Source organism: Oryzias latipes, chromosome 4 (genome assembly GCF_053564925.1).
Source record: "Oryzias latipes strain Hd-rR chromosome 4, Olatipes_Hd-rR_3.1".
NCBI lineage: Eukaryota > Metazoa > Chordata > Actinopteri > Beloniformes > Adrianichthyidae > Oryzias > Oryzias latipes.
This window is the reverse complement of record NC_136240.1, coordinates 10,612,890-10,628,357: the sequence shown is the minus strand read 5'-3', so window position 1 is coordinate 10,628,357 and position 15,468 is coordinate 10,612,890. Positions and strand designations below refer to the sequence as shown.

The 15,468-nt window shown below is 39.8% G+C and overlaps 1 protein-coding gene across 3 annotated transcripts; it reads left to right on the top strand.

The window, feature by feature from the left end:
* The first annotated feature begins 417 nt into the window (after nucleotides 1-417).
* Nucleotides 418-15,434, top strand: cers4a (ceramide synthase 4a). 3 transcript variants are annotated; one of them, XM_004067713.5, is made up of 11 exons: nucleotides 418-625; nucleotides 1,496-1,669; nucleotides 4,346-4,463; nucleotides 6,365-6,483; nucleotides 7,202-7,259; nucleotides 7,345-7,395; nucleotides 10,412-10,504; nucleotides 10,756-10,884; nucleotides 12,786-12,892; nucleotides 13,573-13,729; nucleotides 13,802-15,434. In XM_004067713.5, the coding sequence occupies exons 1-11, from the start codon at nucleotides 423-425 to the stop codon at nucleotides 14,009-14,011; spliced, it is 1,419 nt and encodes a 472-aa protein (XP_004067761.2). In that variant the 5' UTR covers nucleotides 418-422; the 3' UTR covers nucleotides 14,012-15,434. The 3 variants fall into 3 exon arrangements, with proteins under 3 accessions (XP_004067761.2, XP_020557927.1, XP_011472157.1); XM_020702268.3 differs by lacking the exon at nucleotides 418-625 and adding an exon at nucleotides 691-838; XM_011473855.4 differs by lacking the exon at nucleotides 418-625 and adding an exon at nucleotides 850-996.
* Nucleotides 15,435-15,468: the final 34 nt, after the last annotated feature.

The following is a 15,468-nucleotide window of genomic DNA, read 5'->3' as shown; positions in this document are numbered from 1 at the left end:
TGAAGGTTTTCCTCTGAGACGCTCCAGTTCTGTTTTCAATTCACTTCTTTTAACTCTACATGTATCGTAATATTCTTGTCAATTATTGTACGTGAATTGATGAAGGACCACTACCTCCTCTCCAAGGCCAGATATAGAGGAAGGGAGGGCAACGCCCCCCTAAATGCTGCAACTGCCCTCCCAAAATGTAATGGGCTGCAAAAATCCACAATTGACTGTAACACAATCAACATTGCAACCCCTAAACAACCAAAACTAAATAAATAAATAAAAACTCAATTTAAACAATCAAAATAAAATAATATATATGGATAGATGCAGTAGTATGATGGCTTTCTGTGCATTTTAGGGGCTTAGAGAAATATGACTCCCCAAAATCTCAACACCCCAAGACCACCACCACCAGCACTCCCCCAACCCCAATGCTGATGCTCTGTAGAGTGGCAGACTCTGGGTTTGCTCCTCTCGGTGTGAACGTTTCAGAGGAAACAGCAGAATCAGATGGACCGGCAGGGATGCGCCTCCCTCCGCCCAGGCTGTGCGCGTCAGGGGAACTCCTCCTCCGCCTTTTCCTCTCCCCTCACCGCCGGACATTTCCACATCTCCATCACAGGAGCGCAGAGAGGTGAGCGCCGCATTCACACTCTGCATATTCGGATGCAGCCAGTCTCTGTTTTTACTTGCGTATCGTTGCGCAGAACGAGCGGAACACACAAAGGCAGATCTCTGCGCTGGGGGGAGTCAGTCGGTGCGGGATGTAGGAGATGGATAGGCTCTAGTCTGCAACACTTCGTGCAAATCGTTCCCGGTGACACACAGGAATGTCTAGAATCGAAAGGTTTGACGCATTTGAAGCTAGAAAAGCGCGCAGCTCGGCTTCGTTTGCGCCGCGGCGTCAACAGACTGCGTCTGGCACGCGCCACAGTGATCCATGCGGGGAAGCAGAAACGCTCCCATAAGCCTGAAGAAGAGCCTCGGAGTAAACGATGTCAAAGGGTTTGCAGGGAAAAAATGCACCTGATCTAAACTTCTTTGTCTCATTTGCTGTTTTTTTTTTTATTTTTAGCTTGTTTTGTTTTTGCTTTGTTGCCAATAAATAAGGGATAAATAAGCGCACATGCGCACATGGAGGCATCTGTGTTCATCTGCTTGTGTTCTATTATCAGTTTGATACTTTATTTGCTTCTTTGATTTTACTTATCTACCTTGGTGTGTCCAAAAAGAACGTAAAAGATAAGAGATTGTGCCAGATAAATGATTAATCAAAACTTCCTCCTAAACATTACTCCTAAATTTAGACAGTTTAAGAAAATTCATCATTTTTGGTGGTTATTAAGTAAGCCATGATGCCTGCATGCCTTCTCTGTTTATGTAAATGTTGCTGTTTTTGTTTGTTTGGCACAGCTGGTGTGTCACTCAAAGCGATTCAATTTGAATAGTCATCATTGTGTTAATTAGATGAGAGTGTTTACTCTAATCTTTTCTCCTCCCTCAGGATGGAGTGGTTGAATGAGTGGCTGTGGCGGGAGGAGTACTGGCTCCCTCCTGGGATCGGCTGGAAAGACACCCATCTAGATGAAGACCAGGGCCACTTCCCGTTACCCAGGGATCTCCTCTGCACCCTCCCACTGGCCTTCACGTTTATAGTCCTCAGATATGTCTTTGAGAGGTGCGGTTTCAACTATCTTAACTAAATTTATGGTTTTAGGGAAAATATATTGAATTAAATGTATTATAGGACATTTGTAAAATAAGAAAAGGGGTCAGATTAGACATTTCCAGTCAGGCCTTTCTGGAAAATTGTTTCTTCATCATCTAAGGAGCTACCGAGGTAAAGCAGATTTCCCTGATTTAATGCAGATCATGTGTTTATAATGCGAGAGAGCTGATGCATCTGATGATGTCTTTAAAAAAAAGCTTAAACCTGTTTTCACTGGCGACTAGAGATGATTAAATCATATCTTCAGACTGACATACCTGATAACCAGGTTTTCATTTGCTTGTTTGGGAAACGGTTTTTACTCCTTTAAAGAAATACTTCATAATTTATATGGGTCTTCCTACTCAGTAAAGAAAAAAATAAACTTTTAGCCAAAATGATGCTGAAAACGAAAGTATTTTGAGGCTTTTAAAAAAGGATTCCTGAGTGGAGGATCTCAGGATTCCTTAACAGAAACACACAAAGGGAAGTTTAAAGGAGCGTCCATCGCAGCTTAGCAACCGACACCAAGCCTCACCGCACAAAACCGCAGCTAATTAGGAAACACTGCTAGCACATAAAAGCATTCATGCACTGATGAGTTAAGCATTCAAATGGTTTCTGGTGTCATAAATGGAAGACAAAGCTCTGTGGGGAAAGGAGAACTACTGTACGTGTCAAGTTTAGATGATGAAGAGTCAAATTTTGTAACGAACATCAAGACAGAAAGTGTACGCTTTCACTTGTGACCTCATGACTGTTTGTGCTGAAGCTGCTTTAGCTTGCTTGCAAGTCTTTGTCTGAACCCTCATAAGGAATTTATAAACAGACTTGTAACATTAGCTGTTTTAGAAGCAGTCAAGGGTGAGAAGGGGAAAACATATGCTGGATGCCGTGTTGCTGTGAGGACAGGCGTCTGGGGTCTCCATGGTTACGGCAGATGGCTGAAAGTGCGTGCCAGAGACATGGCGTCTCTGTGTTAAGCCACAGTGACCTTCTCATCCTCTCTGCTGTCAAAACGGTCGCATCTGATAGGGTTGCATGTGTGGATGTGTGTTTACATCCAAGCATTTATCAATGCATCTTGCGCGTGCAAATGCAATCACATTTTTCTGTTCTTGTCACTCAGCCGGTCTCATTCCTTCTGCCAAACACGCACATATCTAGTGTTGCTTGATGCCATATCATCTGCCCTGTTAGCTTCAGGAACCAGACCATGAACTTCCTCGTTGCCACTGTAGACGGCTCTCGTTCAGGCCCCTCGGGAGCACATCTCAATGGTGTCTAAGAGGAGCCATAAAACAACATTTAAAAAAAAAAAGGACGGGACACTGGGAAGTACAGAAAAATAACGTATTAAAGGGGATGTGGAATATATAGTGCCGTTGCAGGAAGGAAGGAAGAAAGCAGGTGAGTCACAGGTGAGGCAAAACAAAAGGGAACTTAAACTTTAGCCACAAGAAACAAAAGCAGGGAGGCAACCGACTCAGCCAGAGTCAACCCAAACCCCACCCCCCCACCCCCCGTTTCTAAGTGACTGAGAGGGAACCAGAAGAATAAAAGAAAACCCATAAACTAGACAGAACAAAGCCCAGCCAGCTAGCATGGACTGAAGGGGGAGACAATAACCCCACATGTCAGCCCCCCCCCCCCCCCCCCACACACACACACACACACACTGCCAAATAACTATCTGCCACAAACACCACAACAGAAAGCACAAGTTATCACAAAAATTGGAAAAATATCAAATCGGGATGGAAAAAAAAATATATAACTATGTTTTGGAAAAACCAACCATCCATCCATTTTCTTAACATACGTTATCCCTTTCAAAGTCAGGGGGTCGCCTGTCCCGGCTACTGTTGGACGGAGGCGTCACACACAGTCACACCTAGGGACAATTTAGAGTAATCAAGCAACCCATGAAGCATGTTTTTTGGACTGTGGGAGGAAGCCAGAGTGTCAGGAGAAAACCCACATGTGCACGGGGAGAACATGCAATCTCCACACAGAAAGGTCACAGCCGGGATTTCAAGACCACTGATAAACGTGTCACCAGGAAAAACCAGCCGCCTCCCTTCAGATGGAGGTAGATGTCTTTAACGAGAGGCGTATGAAGTGATATTTATGCCAAAGTTTTGTTTGCAACGCGTTTGTATAAATATCAATTCATAGAGATGGAGTGGATTAAAAAAATATCTTAAGTTTGAGGTTCTTTAATGAATAATTCAACACAACTATAAATGGACTCACAATAGATGGAAGATGCAGGCGCAGCTAACACCTTTGTTCTTCTGTCCATTGTCTGTTGTTAAATATATGTATGAATACATCATATGCCATGTTTATGGGATGTTGTAACATCCCCTTGTTTGCTTAAGGGTTTATATGTTTAGTTTTATTGGTACCAATAAACTCAAACTAAAAAGTACAAAAAAAATCCTCACAGCAGCTACATCATCCAGAAGTTAAAAGCTGCAACCCCGACTCCTTCAGACTTCCTTCAGCTGCATTTGGCCCAGACAGGCTGTAAAAGATGCTTTAAAAGCAGTGTCACGTTGAAAATCTGTTGGAATTACAACAAAATGTAGAGGATTTGTGTTGCAGCCAACATTTGAAATGGATGTCTGTCCTGCCCTCCAGGGTTGTTGCTGTCCCGTTGAGCAGGTGCTTAGGCGTGAAGGACCGCATTCGGATTCAAGCTCCTTCGGTCCCTAAGCTGGAAGCCTTTTATAAGCAGACGAGCCGGCAGCCATCGCAGGTTTGTGTTCCTGCTCCCTTCAATTCAAAATGTTTGAGAATTTTTTTTTTTTTTTTAAAGAGGAGTCTGAAATTGATTCTTAGACAGAAGGAACATTTTTTTATTTTATTGCACAAATAAGGTTTTTGTTTACTAAATTAAATATTCCTACGCTTTGATGTGAAATAAGAAATCAATGACATTAAAAGAACTTTGTGATCAACTAATGAGTCAAAATACTGTCATGGTTGTTCATCAAGAAACTTCTGCTTGTAAAACTTGTTTGAGGACGAGGACGGGAGAAAGTGCTTTTTTGTTGTTGCAAACATTCAGCACTTCCTCTTCAGGTAAGGTGGAGTTCTAAGGTGGAGTTCACAGTTCTGAAATATGTTCACACCTTAATTTGGTCGGATTTGTTTTCACCTTTTTGTCACCAAATCAAACTACCTGCAAACAGTAAATGACATTCTTGTGTAGTGCTTTTCTACCTCTCAGGCACAAAGCACTTCACAAAAGAAAAGATAGTCCTGCTAAAACAGCTGCTCAATTGGGGCAATATTTTCACTAAGCAACAAAAACTTAAAAAAAGAATGACATTTTTTGATTAATCCACGTTATCCTTTCATACTGTGTATTGATATATGTTTGCTGATGACACTTTACTTATTTTCTTAATTCCGTTTTTTATGGAGAGAGTCTGTAGGCTGTTTAATTATATTTCAATCTACCTCAAATTTCTTTATCTTGCCGGTGAACCGCACCAGGGTTCACTTGCAAGTGAGCAAAAATCCTAATTTTTTGGTGACAAGCATTCAGGTGAGCTAACAAACCCGACAAACAAAGCCGAACACTGGAGAAAATTGACTTTGTGCTGATTAAACCCTTAATATTGTCAGTCCTTCGGGAATGTATTCTTTAACTTTATTATTGCATTAAAATTGCTACATTTTTTTGATTTATTTTGAAATTCTTCATTGTTACAGTTTTTCTAAACCAAATATTTAAAATGGCTTTAAATTTTTTACTTCGTCTTTTGCAAGTCTTTTTTCAGGTTTTATATGTTCTAAAAACTAAATCTGTCCTAACATTACTACAGTTTTTTAGCAACTTTTTTGACCCACCTTAATTTTTACTAAAGAAATTGTTTTAATGACTTTTCTTTAATGTTTTCTTGACTATTTTTATTTGAAAATTACAGTATTCTTCTAGTTGACTCTAATCCACTACCCACTAAAATGAGAAAAAACACAATATTTATTTTATCACTTCAATATTTATGTTTTGTGTCTCTCTCCTGAATTATTCAATAAACAGGTGCAGACATGCAACAGAGGTCAGGTTTACACCTGACTCCTGGTTTTGATTATCACAGCAGACAGGCCTTAAGCTGTCGGGAAAAGACACGACTTGACTTATCAACTTCACTTTTCACGCTTCAGTGAGACAATTCAGCATTGCATGCTAATCATCTGTTCTCATTCTTCTGCTGTGACTTTCTTTCCTGGACGAGCAGCTGAGCCTGTTGATGTTTTGCCATCAAACCTGCAAAACACAAACAGATTAACCGTTTGCCGTTTCAGGCAGCCGCCAGAGAGTCACACAGAAACAACATAGCAAAACAGCTTTAGACAGTGTAGCCCGGCTCAGAATCCCACTTTTATAACAGTTGTAATTAAGTGTCACCTTTAGCAAAGCTCTGTCGGAGGTAACAGAAGTCTGGGTATCAGTGTCTCGTTGATAGACATGTTGTCACTGATCTCGTCAGCTCATGACAAACAGCCAGATCAACCACACGTTGACAAAACAACCGTAAACGTTCAGTTTTATGCTAATCATTTATCGATGCAACTGTGAACTAAAGCAGCAAAGAGAAGTCTTATTTTGAAAATTGTGCCTATAAAAATAATGTTTTGTGTGTTCAGCCTGAAGTGTTGGCCTTGAGTAAGCAGTGTGGACTCTCGCAAAGAAAGATCCAGACCTGGTTCAGACACCGGAGGAACCAGGACCGACCCGATAACACAAAAAAGTTCTGCGAAGCATCGTGAGTGTCTCAGTTTTGGTGCCTTTTTTTTGATTTCAATTCAATTGATGTTCGTGTTAAATATGTAATACCAACTGAGTACAAATGTGTTAGACTAATGGCTTTTTAAGCAGAAATACTACAAAAATATTTAATCAATAACTCTTTCAACCTGCAACCCAGAAATGGACAGATGTACACAGGTTGTATGGTAACTGTAGCTCAAAGGGTGACTAATGACACTGAGATTAATCAGTTAAAGTTCATTTTATTTGTTGGGCTTCTTAAAAGACCTGTAAAAATATAGTATGGACCTTTTTCTTTCGCAAAGATCAATTTGTCAATTAGCCTAAAACTTTAGCCTAAAGAACTGTAATTAAAATAATTTTAAGAAAAATTTGACAAGAAAAAGAGACTTAGAGACAACAGGGACCTGGAGCTTTACACCCTTTGAGCTACTAAAGAAGAAAACCTTGATGAATGAGATGTCCTTCATCACCTGTGTCCCTCAGGTGACAGTTTGTTTTGCTATCACATAGTAATCTCATTCACCTGTCAGTCCACACTGCATATGATGGTAATAAGGTATTGACATGAAATAAAGTTTTTCCTCACCCAGGGCCATGACACCAGTTTCATTTTACTGCAGTTTGACTGCAATGCTTGTGTGTGCATTAGCAGCACCTTGTGACTCCTGTGACTGGAGAATAAGCTGCTTGGTTTGTTTCCGTCTGTGCAGCTGGCGGTTTGTGTTCTACCTCACTGCGTTCCTTGGAGGACTTGGGTCACTAATTGATGTAAGTCAGCCGTTTGTGCAAGATTTATGATTAAAAAAACCATTTGTTTACTTAGCGATCTTTGGTGATTATCCATTTCTCCCAGACTCCCTGGTTCTGGGACCAAACAGAGTGCTGGAGGGGTTACCCCAAACAGGTGAGCACTTTAATGCTCCTTTTTTGCAATCAATTATTTTGTCTATCACTGGCTTATATTTCAAATCAGTGTTGCTTTCAGGAGATGGCAAAGTTCCAGTAATTTGTGGTCTTAAGAGGAGTTAAAAATGTGGGATGTGACATTTAGCTTTTTTCTTTTCTCTATAGAAACCAATTGGATTGTGTCAAACGCGTTTTCTCTGTTGGCAGAGACGGGTTACTAAATCTGAATCCGAGTGAGCCCATCCTCAAATTTTGTACCACTCTGCCATGACAATGCTGTCATAACCCCATGTAATTCTGGGTAGTTCTCTAATTAGTTTTATTGTAAGGAAGATCACTTCGTGTTCTGGTCTAACGTTTGGGATCTGGTTCAACAAAATGTTTTATAAAAACACAGTAACTGTGCACAAAGACAAAGACTATTCTTTCAAAAAATTAGCAGATATTCATTTCTTACAAGATTTTTTTTTCTAGAGCAACTGAACTTTAAAAGTATTTAATAATAATAATAACAAACGTTATTTGTATTGCACCTTTCAAGATAAAAATCACAAAGTGCTTCACAATAAAACACGGTAAAAAAGGATATAAGTTTTGGAATGTTTTTAAAATGACAAAAACAAGAACGAACAAGTGACCCCTCATGAGAATCAAGGGATAAAACTGGGTCGAGAGTCACCCCAAGGTTCCTGACAGAGGACTTGATAAAGGAAGCAAGTGGACCGAGCCACTGGACTATGTGGGGGAGGCAAGACTAGGATCTCAGTTTTGTCTTCATTTAGTTGGAGAAATTTATTATTCATCCAACTCTTGAACGAATCCAGACACCTGCATAAAGTCTGTATTTTAAAAACCTCCTTGGTTTTAAAAGACACATAAAGCTGAATATCATCTGCATAAAAATGACAAGAAATATCATTTAAAGAACTTAAAATGTGCTGCAAAGGCAGCAGATAAAAAATTAACAATAAATGTCCCAAAACTAAGCCTTGTGGCACGCCAGAAAGTGACGGATGCAGAGGAGGACTTAAACTTGGAAAAAACAACAGAAAAACATCTACTAGTCAGATAAGAGGAGAAACAGTTTAAAGCGGATCAGGAACCCCAGCCCAGTTTTTCAGCCTATCCAAGAGGACGTGATGGTCAACAGTGTCAAAGGATGTACTGTAATCTAGAAGATGTTTTGCCGCTCATCCAGGAACTAAAGAAAACACCCAGTTTTGAGTCAGTTTTAAAGTTCAGCCACTACAAAGAACTACAAACTTGTAATGTTTCTGTCAAAATTTTCCGATAAATCCTCAGTGAGACAATCAGAAATCCATTCTTCTTCTGCAAATTCTAATGGGGCGATGCCATTTGAGCTTTTTTTGCCCCTGATATTGTTTTAAACTGGCAATGTCAGGTGCCTTCTATCACTCCATTTTCTCCCTCCTTGTTTTCTCAATCTAAATATTTTTCAAGTAGTCTTTAAACTTGTAATTGGTTGTTTGAAATGTTTACTTTTTCATGTTTTAGTGCTAAATTTTGAGTACATTTCTGTAAATGTCTGAAGTGGAGGACAGAACTTTTCGCTCAGTTTTAAAAAAAAGCAGAGCTCATTTCACTCCATCAGGATGCATCTGAGTCTCAGGACGGTTTTTATCCAAAGCAGTTAGAACAACAGGTTTGCAGTATTTCCTGTAAACATTTAGAGAAGAGGAGGTGACAGAAGCAGCAATGTCCTTCCTCACATCTGATATAAACTGAATTAGTGATACAAAATCCACACATTTAATGGACTTTTAATGTGAGTAGATGTCATAAGATAAATATTTTTCTGTAATTGTTAGTGGTCCAGAACTTTTTGGGGTTGTTTTTAATCTTTTACAATTTCCCCCCTTAATTTATCTTTAGATCAATACAACCCCAGCTTTTTTTCCACTGATATTTTTTTATTAATGATTCCACAATTAACTGAAAATTGTCCAAAAGCTCCAATTGGTAAATTTTGTCACTTTTTACTGACAAAAACCAGAAGAAATTTAATCAGTTTTTATGATTTATAACAAAGAGTAAACGTTTAGAGCCAAATAAAAACATATACATCTAAAAACCAAGCAAAGACGAAGTAAGAATAATGTAAAAAATGTCCATTGAAATCAGGCGAAGCTTCACTAAGCCATATACAACATTCCAAGGATTTATTACAAGAACATTGATGATGAAAATGTTTGTAACCTTTATAAAAAAAACAGTTCAGTCTTTATCTGCAAATCTTGTTTTCTTTTATAGTAGAGATTGTGAAAAATAACAGGAAGTAGCTGCCTTAAAAAAAAATTTCCAACTCACTTTTATTAGAATTCTCTCACTTTCTTTTCAAAATAAAAGCTGCTTTTACACATTTGCAGTCCGTTTTTTTTTTTAACTTTAAGTGAAAAAGCTAATATCTCTGTGGTTTTATAGACAGTAAGGCATTCCTGCACGGCTGCATTCCTCCCTGGAACTTCTTTGAAGGGTCATAGCCCCATAATAGAAAACACCTGACAGAAACTGTGCTTGACTCCAGCACCTGCAAACCCACTTTTTCTGACTGTTTACTTTTGAGAGGCAAAAAAAGGAAGGTTTTTTGTGAATAAAATACTTCCTGCTATTGTGTTGCAGCAAACACTGAGGGCTGTGTGTTCTCCAAGTGTTTTTTTTTTGAGATAATAGTCTCAAGATAATAGATAATACTCCAGCTACTCCTGAATTTCATACTTTTTCTTTCAGTCCAGCATGACAGTTATGCTGGTATGAATATGCAGCCTTATTTGAGTTTTTTACAATTGCAGTTGTCCTCTTTTCTTTTTTTTTTTTTTTCTTTTTTTTTGAGAGTCTGTACCGCAGCAAAACCTGAAGGACAACCAGTCACTCTGTGATACATGTTGCAGTGTCGCTTCTCAGCTTTGTTCACATGAGCAGCACAAATGTTTTGCAAAACAAAGTTTTAAAGTTATGCAAATGTTCCCTCATTGTTCCTGTCTTCTCATTTCCAGGCTGTGGCCACTGCACATTATTGGTATTACATGTTGGAGATGGGTTTCTATTTGTCTCTGCTGCTCTCAGTCTCCGTGGATGTCAAACGAAAAGTGAGTATTTTTCTTCTTTCTGGTGCTCAGTGTTATATTCTGTAAAGGTGGTTTATTTGGCTTCACATCGTGACTTTGCTTTTATCCATTGCTTTCGCTTTGAAAGCTTCATGTGACGTGTGTGGTAACGCTTCAAAAGGGAGCAGCACATTCCGTAAAAATAAAAGAATCTGACCTTATCTTTGACTCACAGACAAAGATGAATGTTTTCTGCTACCTTCCCTACAACTGTGTCCGGCTCTGTGTTTCAGGACTTTAAGGAGCAGGTGATCCATCATATCGCTACCTTATTTCTCATTGGTTTCTCCTACTGTGCCAACTATGTGAGAGTTGGAACACTGGTGATGCTGGTGCATGATTCATCTGATATCCTCCTTGAGGTAAATGCCATAGAAAGTCAGGTGATATTCTCTGTGCACCTCTCTATATCACTGCTGTGAATATAAAGGAACAATGAGGAAGAAAGTTACAATTAGATTCTTTTGGTTTTTAAGTTAGAGATAGGGACAGAGAGAGAGTGCAGTATTTAACCCCAGACAGTTTCTCAATTTTACCTCGTAATGTTTTGATAAGTATTGTTCTTTGTTGCTTGAGGCAGATCTTCATGGGTGTGACTCATCACAGATAAAGTCTCACAGTTGGTTTGTGATCTCAAATCTGTTGAAACACGAAGATCGTGTCATGTAACCTTAAGGCCTAACTGGTTCTCTGGTTGATAGGTATCGCAGTGGCTTAAACGTTGGGCTGCTGGCATTTCATCGCAGTGAACTTGAATGCTGTTTAAACTTAACAGTTTAGTAGGACAAGAGCTGGAACAGGCTCAATTTCTAGTGGTTGTTACTCTAGTAATGCGTCACAGATGCAGATCAGTTGTGCCTGGTTGATGAATTAAGTTATTTAATTTATTTTTGACTTTTTGACTGCTTGTGTGTTGATTTTGTGCTAATATAGTCTTCATGGTAAATAAAGGAAAACAAATTATTAAAACAATGTTGGCCAATAGTGGAACTTCAGATCCAGGAACAGTCCCGTCGTGGAACAACAGCCCCCGTGGTGTCCTGTGGAAGGGTTCTCTGTGAGTATGGGGTCAGGGGAGCCTTACCGAGAGCTGCCGGTGTCCATATGATCTTGGTTTTCATTGTCAGCAGTAAATCAGACCGGTTCCTGGTGCATGTTGGACTCCGACAGGGCCTCCCTCTCTCACCAGTTTATTAATTGTTTTTATGGAAAGAATTTCTGGGTGCACACAGGCACCGGAGGGGTCTGGTTTGGGGACCACAAGATTTCCTCTGCACTTTGCAGATGATGTTATCAATCCACGATCTGCAGGGGGCATTGAGGCCGTTTGGGGCAAAGTCTGAGGCCATGGTTCCTGACCGGAGAAAGGTAGTTTGTCCTCTCTGGGTTACGAGTGGAGTGCTCCTGCTCCAAGTGGAGGAGTTTAGGTATCTTAGGGTCTTGTTCACGAGTGAGGGAAGATCGGAGCATGAGATTGACAGGCGGATTGGTGCGTTGTCTGTTGTGGTGAAGAGAGAGCTGAGTCAGAAAGCAAAGCTCTCAATATACCGGTCGATCTTCGTTCTAATACTCACATATGGCCATGAGCGCTGGGTCATGACCGAAAGATCGAGGTCCCAGCAACAAGCAGCAGAGATGAGCTTCCTCCATACGGTGGCTGGGCACTCCCTCAGAGGGAAGGTGAGAAGCTCGGTCACTCTGAGGAAACCCAGAGTAGAGCTCCTGGTCCTCCACATCCAGAGTAGTCAGTTGAGGTGGTCTAGATGCCTCCTGAAAGCATCCCTGGGGAGGTGCTCCAGGCATGTTCCTCTGGACGGAGGCCCCAGAAATGACCGAGTACACGCTGGAGAGACTATGTCTCCCGACTGGCCTGGGAACGCCTCAAGGCCTTCCAGAGGAGCTGGAGAAAGTGGCCAGGGAGAGGGAAGTCTGGGCATCTCTGCTTAGATTGCTGCCCCAGTGACCCAGTTTCGGTTGAGCGGAAGGAAATTAGAGGGATAGATGTTGGCCTGTTCTATCCAAAAAACTCTGCCTTAGATTTAATATGAAGGAGGTTCCTTTTATCTAAGTAAATAATAAAGGTAAGGGTCATCACTAGTGTCATTATTTATATTTAAAAGATAATCAATTTAAATTTAAGTTGCTGTAATTGACACGGTTTGACATGATTGAACAGAAAAGACTTATATATCAAGGCTTTTTAGTAATCTTTGTAGTTTGTATCAAATAATGACATGTTTTTTTTTTTTTATTTCTTTCCAAGTCTGCCAAGATGCTTCATTATGCGGTGTGGACGAGGACTTGTGACTCGCTGTTTGTCGTCTTCGCTGTAGTCTTCCTTGTTTCGAGGCTGGTGGTGTTTCCTTGCAGGTGAGATGACAGCAACTTTCCTCTCACTCGTGTGTCGGTGTTTAGCCACTCCCTGACTAAAACTAGCAGACTGAGGACTTTTAAAGACCCGCTCCAATGAAAACTGTGTTTTAAACATGTTCTTGTAGTAGTTTTCGAGTGATGAAGGACATGTATATAAATAATCAAGCTCAAAACGGCATTTCTGAGAGTTGTTTTATTCAAATCGTTGTGAATCAGGATCAGACTAAAATAGGCCATTGGAAAAAGCCTGTAGCAGTGACTTACAGTAGGTTCTACAGTCTGTACACAAGCTTCCTGCACCGCCATTTTTCTTGCACCAGCAATGTTAGGTTGGGGGTGTGACGGTTTTTTTTGGGAGAGAGAGAGTGTAAACAAAGGCTTACATCGCACCAACAGTCCCCGCCCACAATTCAGAGGTGAATTTCTAATGAACTCCTGCCGCCCTGCAGAAACTATGTCCTAGAAAAGGACACAGCTTTTATGATTTTGCCTAAAAATTAGATTATAATTCAAGGACCACTGGGAATACTTTAAAAATAGATCAAAAGATGATCGGAGTGGAACTTTAGTCACTTTTTTCACTGCATGCATGTCTCTATGAATGAAAACAACATTTGGCAAAAAAGCACCAGACTGGATTGAAACTGACCATGATGTCGTTCTGTGACTTTTTGCAGAGTGATCCACACTACCCTGCTGGTCTCCCTTGATTTCTATCAACCATTCTTTGGTTATTATTTCTTCAATGCGCTGCTGTTGGTCCTCCAAGCGCTGCACATCTTCTGGGCCTACCTTATCCTGCGGATGGTTAACAAGTTTATCTTCAAGGGCAAAGTAAGCACCATTCACTCCACAACTCACAGATCTAGGGGTGTAGAATCACTCATACCTAACTTTTCTCCATAGGTTGAGCGTGACGAACGCAGCGATGAAGAGAGTGAGGCGGACGACAATGAAGACGAGGATAAAGAGCATAAGAAGGAAGCAGATGAGGTGGATTCGGGGCAAAAGACAGAAAGGAGCAACTCGAAACTAACGTCGTTGGCTCACAACTGTGTCCTGAACAACCTGACCAACCAGAGGAATATAAACAGCAGGATGCCAAAAGCCAGATAGTGGAACAGCTCCTGTCACACATCTTCACCTCCGTTCAATTTGCCCAGAGGGATGCCATTTCTGCATGAGTTCATTCAATCCTATTTATTCAGATCAGGAAAAGTCTACATCCTACTTTTCTGCAAAAGAATAGAGCACAAATGATTGAGCTTTAGCGCCTGTGTGCAGCGTATCATACACAGTATAGAAAAAGAATTTAAACAGATCAAAAAGGAAATGAAGTTTTGTGCTGAAAGAAGTAGATTTTGTCAACGTTTTGTCTTTATGGTGACTTTTTTATGACGCAACAACTTTTCTGTAAATGATTCTTCTTCACGTTTTTTTTAGTTTAACGTTTCAGTCAAAAGAAATTCTGTGGTAAATTAAACCGTCCTGTAAAATAAAAAAAAGAACAAACTTCAACCTCTAGTTTAGTAGAAATTACCTCGTGCAGATTTTTATTTTACATAGATCATTGTACATATATCCTAACATGCTCCGTGAACGTTGCGTGAAAAGTCTAGATATCTAAGACTGATATAGTTGCAATTTTTGCCACAAATAATTCACATAAATTGCCATCTCTGTCAGCAAGGACAGACCTAAACACTTCTCCCTGATGAAGCTGGGATGGGCTCCAGCCCCTTCACCCCAAAACAACAAGTTTTCAATACCTTGTAGTAACAGATCTCGCAGTTGTACAAAGAAGAATATAATCTTAATTTGAAACCCAATTCCCGCTTTGTAAAGCATAATCTAACTAAAACTTTGCTCTTGTTATTTATTTAATCTATTTATTGTGTATTTTTCTTATTGTGATACTACTCTGGCAGGAAGCATCATATTTTACACTACAGTTTGCTACATGTTTGTTTGGTGCCTTAGGCTGCTGTTTTTACTGTCCTTTTCACTCGCACTTAACATGAAGCTCAATTGTTCTGTTGATTGACCCTACTATAATGCCAGTCAAGCTCATCAGCTAAGAAAAGCAAGAACACAGGGTGTAACTGACCCCAGAGACAACCACTGTCAATAACAAAAGAAAAAAGGACAGAAAAAGGAAACAGGACAAAGTAAGTGAAATATAAACTTACACTGAGCGCAAACCCTCCACATCACCGCACAAGAGGTGTGAGATTGAGTTCATTACCAACATGCTATAGTTTACTTATGAGGCTCTTATATGCTTCTGTGAATTTACACCATTTTTTTTCATTATTTTACCCAAATGTGTATTTATTTAATGCAGAAACTAAGCTGGGTTTAATTTTTAAAAAGGGCTTTTCTGCTTAAAAAAAAAAAAGAATTGAAATGTCTACATGATGAAGAAAACCATGAAAATGTTTCAGGAAAGTTGTTCTAGACTGTTCTAAGATGTTTGAATGTTTGTTCAGCGTGTCTTTTTTGACAGATTTTATTAAATTAACCTTATTTAATACATTAAGATTGATTCTAATCATTTTTTTAATTTAAATTAA

What these genes read in the sequence shown, in the direction of transcription:
- cers4a (XM_004067713.5), top strand. Translation starts at nt 423, where the DNA reads ATGCTGATGCTCTGTAGAGTGGCAGACTCTGGGTTTGCTCCTCTCGGT. An exon ending in AAAAAGTTCTGCGAAGCATC is followed by an intron (nt 6,484 to 7,201) that starts GTGAGTGTCTCA and finishes CCGTCTGTGCAG; the next exon opens with CTGGCGGTTTGTGTTCTACC. An exon ending in GACTTGGGTCACTAATTGAT is followed by an intron (nt 7,260 to 7,344) that starts GTAAGTCAGCCG and finishes CATTTCTCCCAG; the next exon opens with ACTCCCTGGTTCTGGGACCA.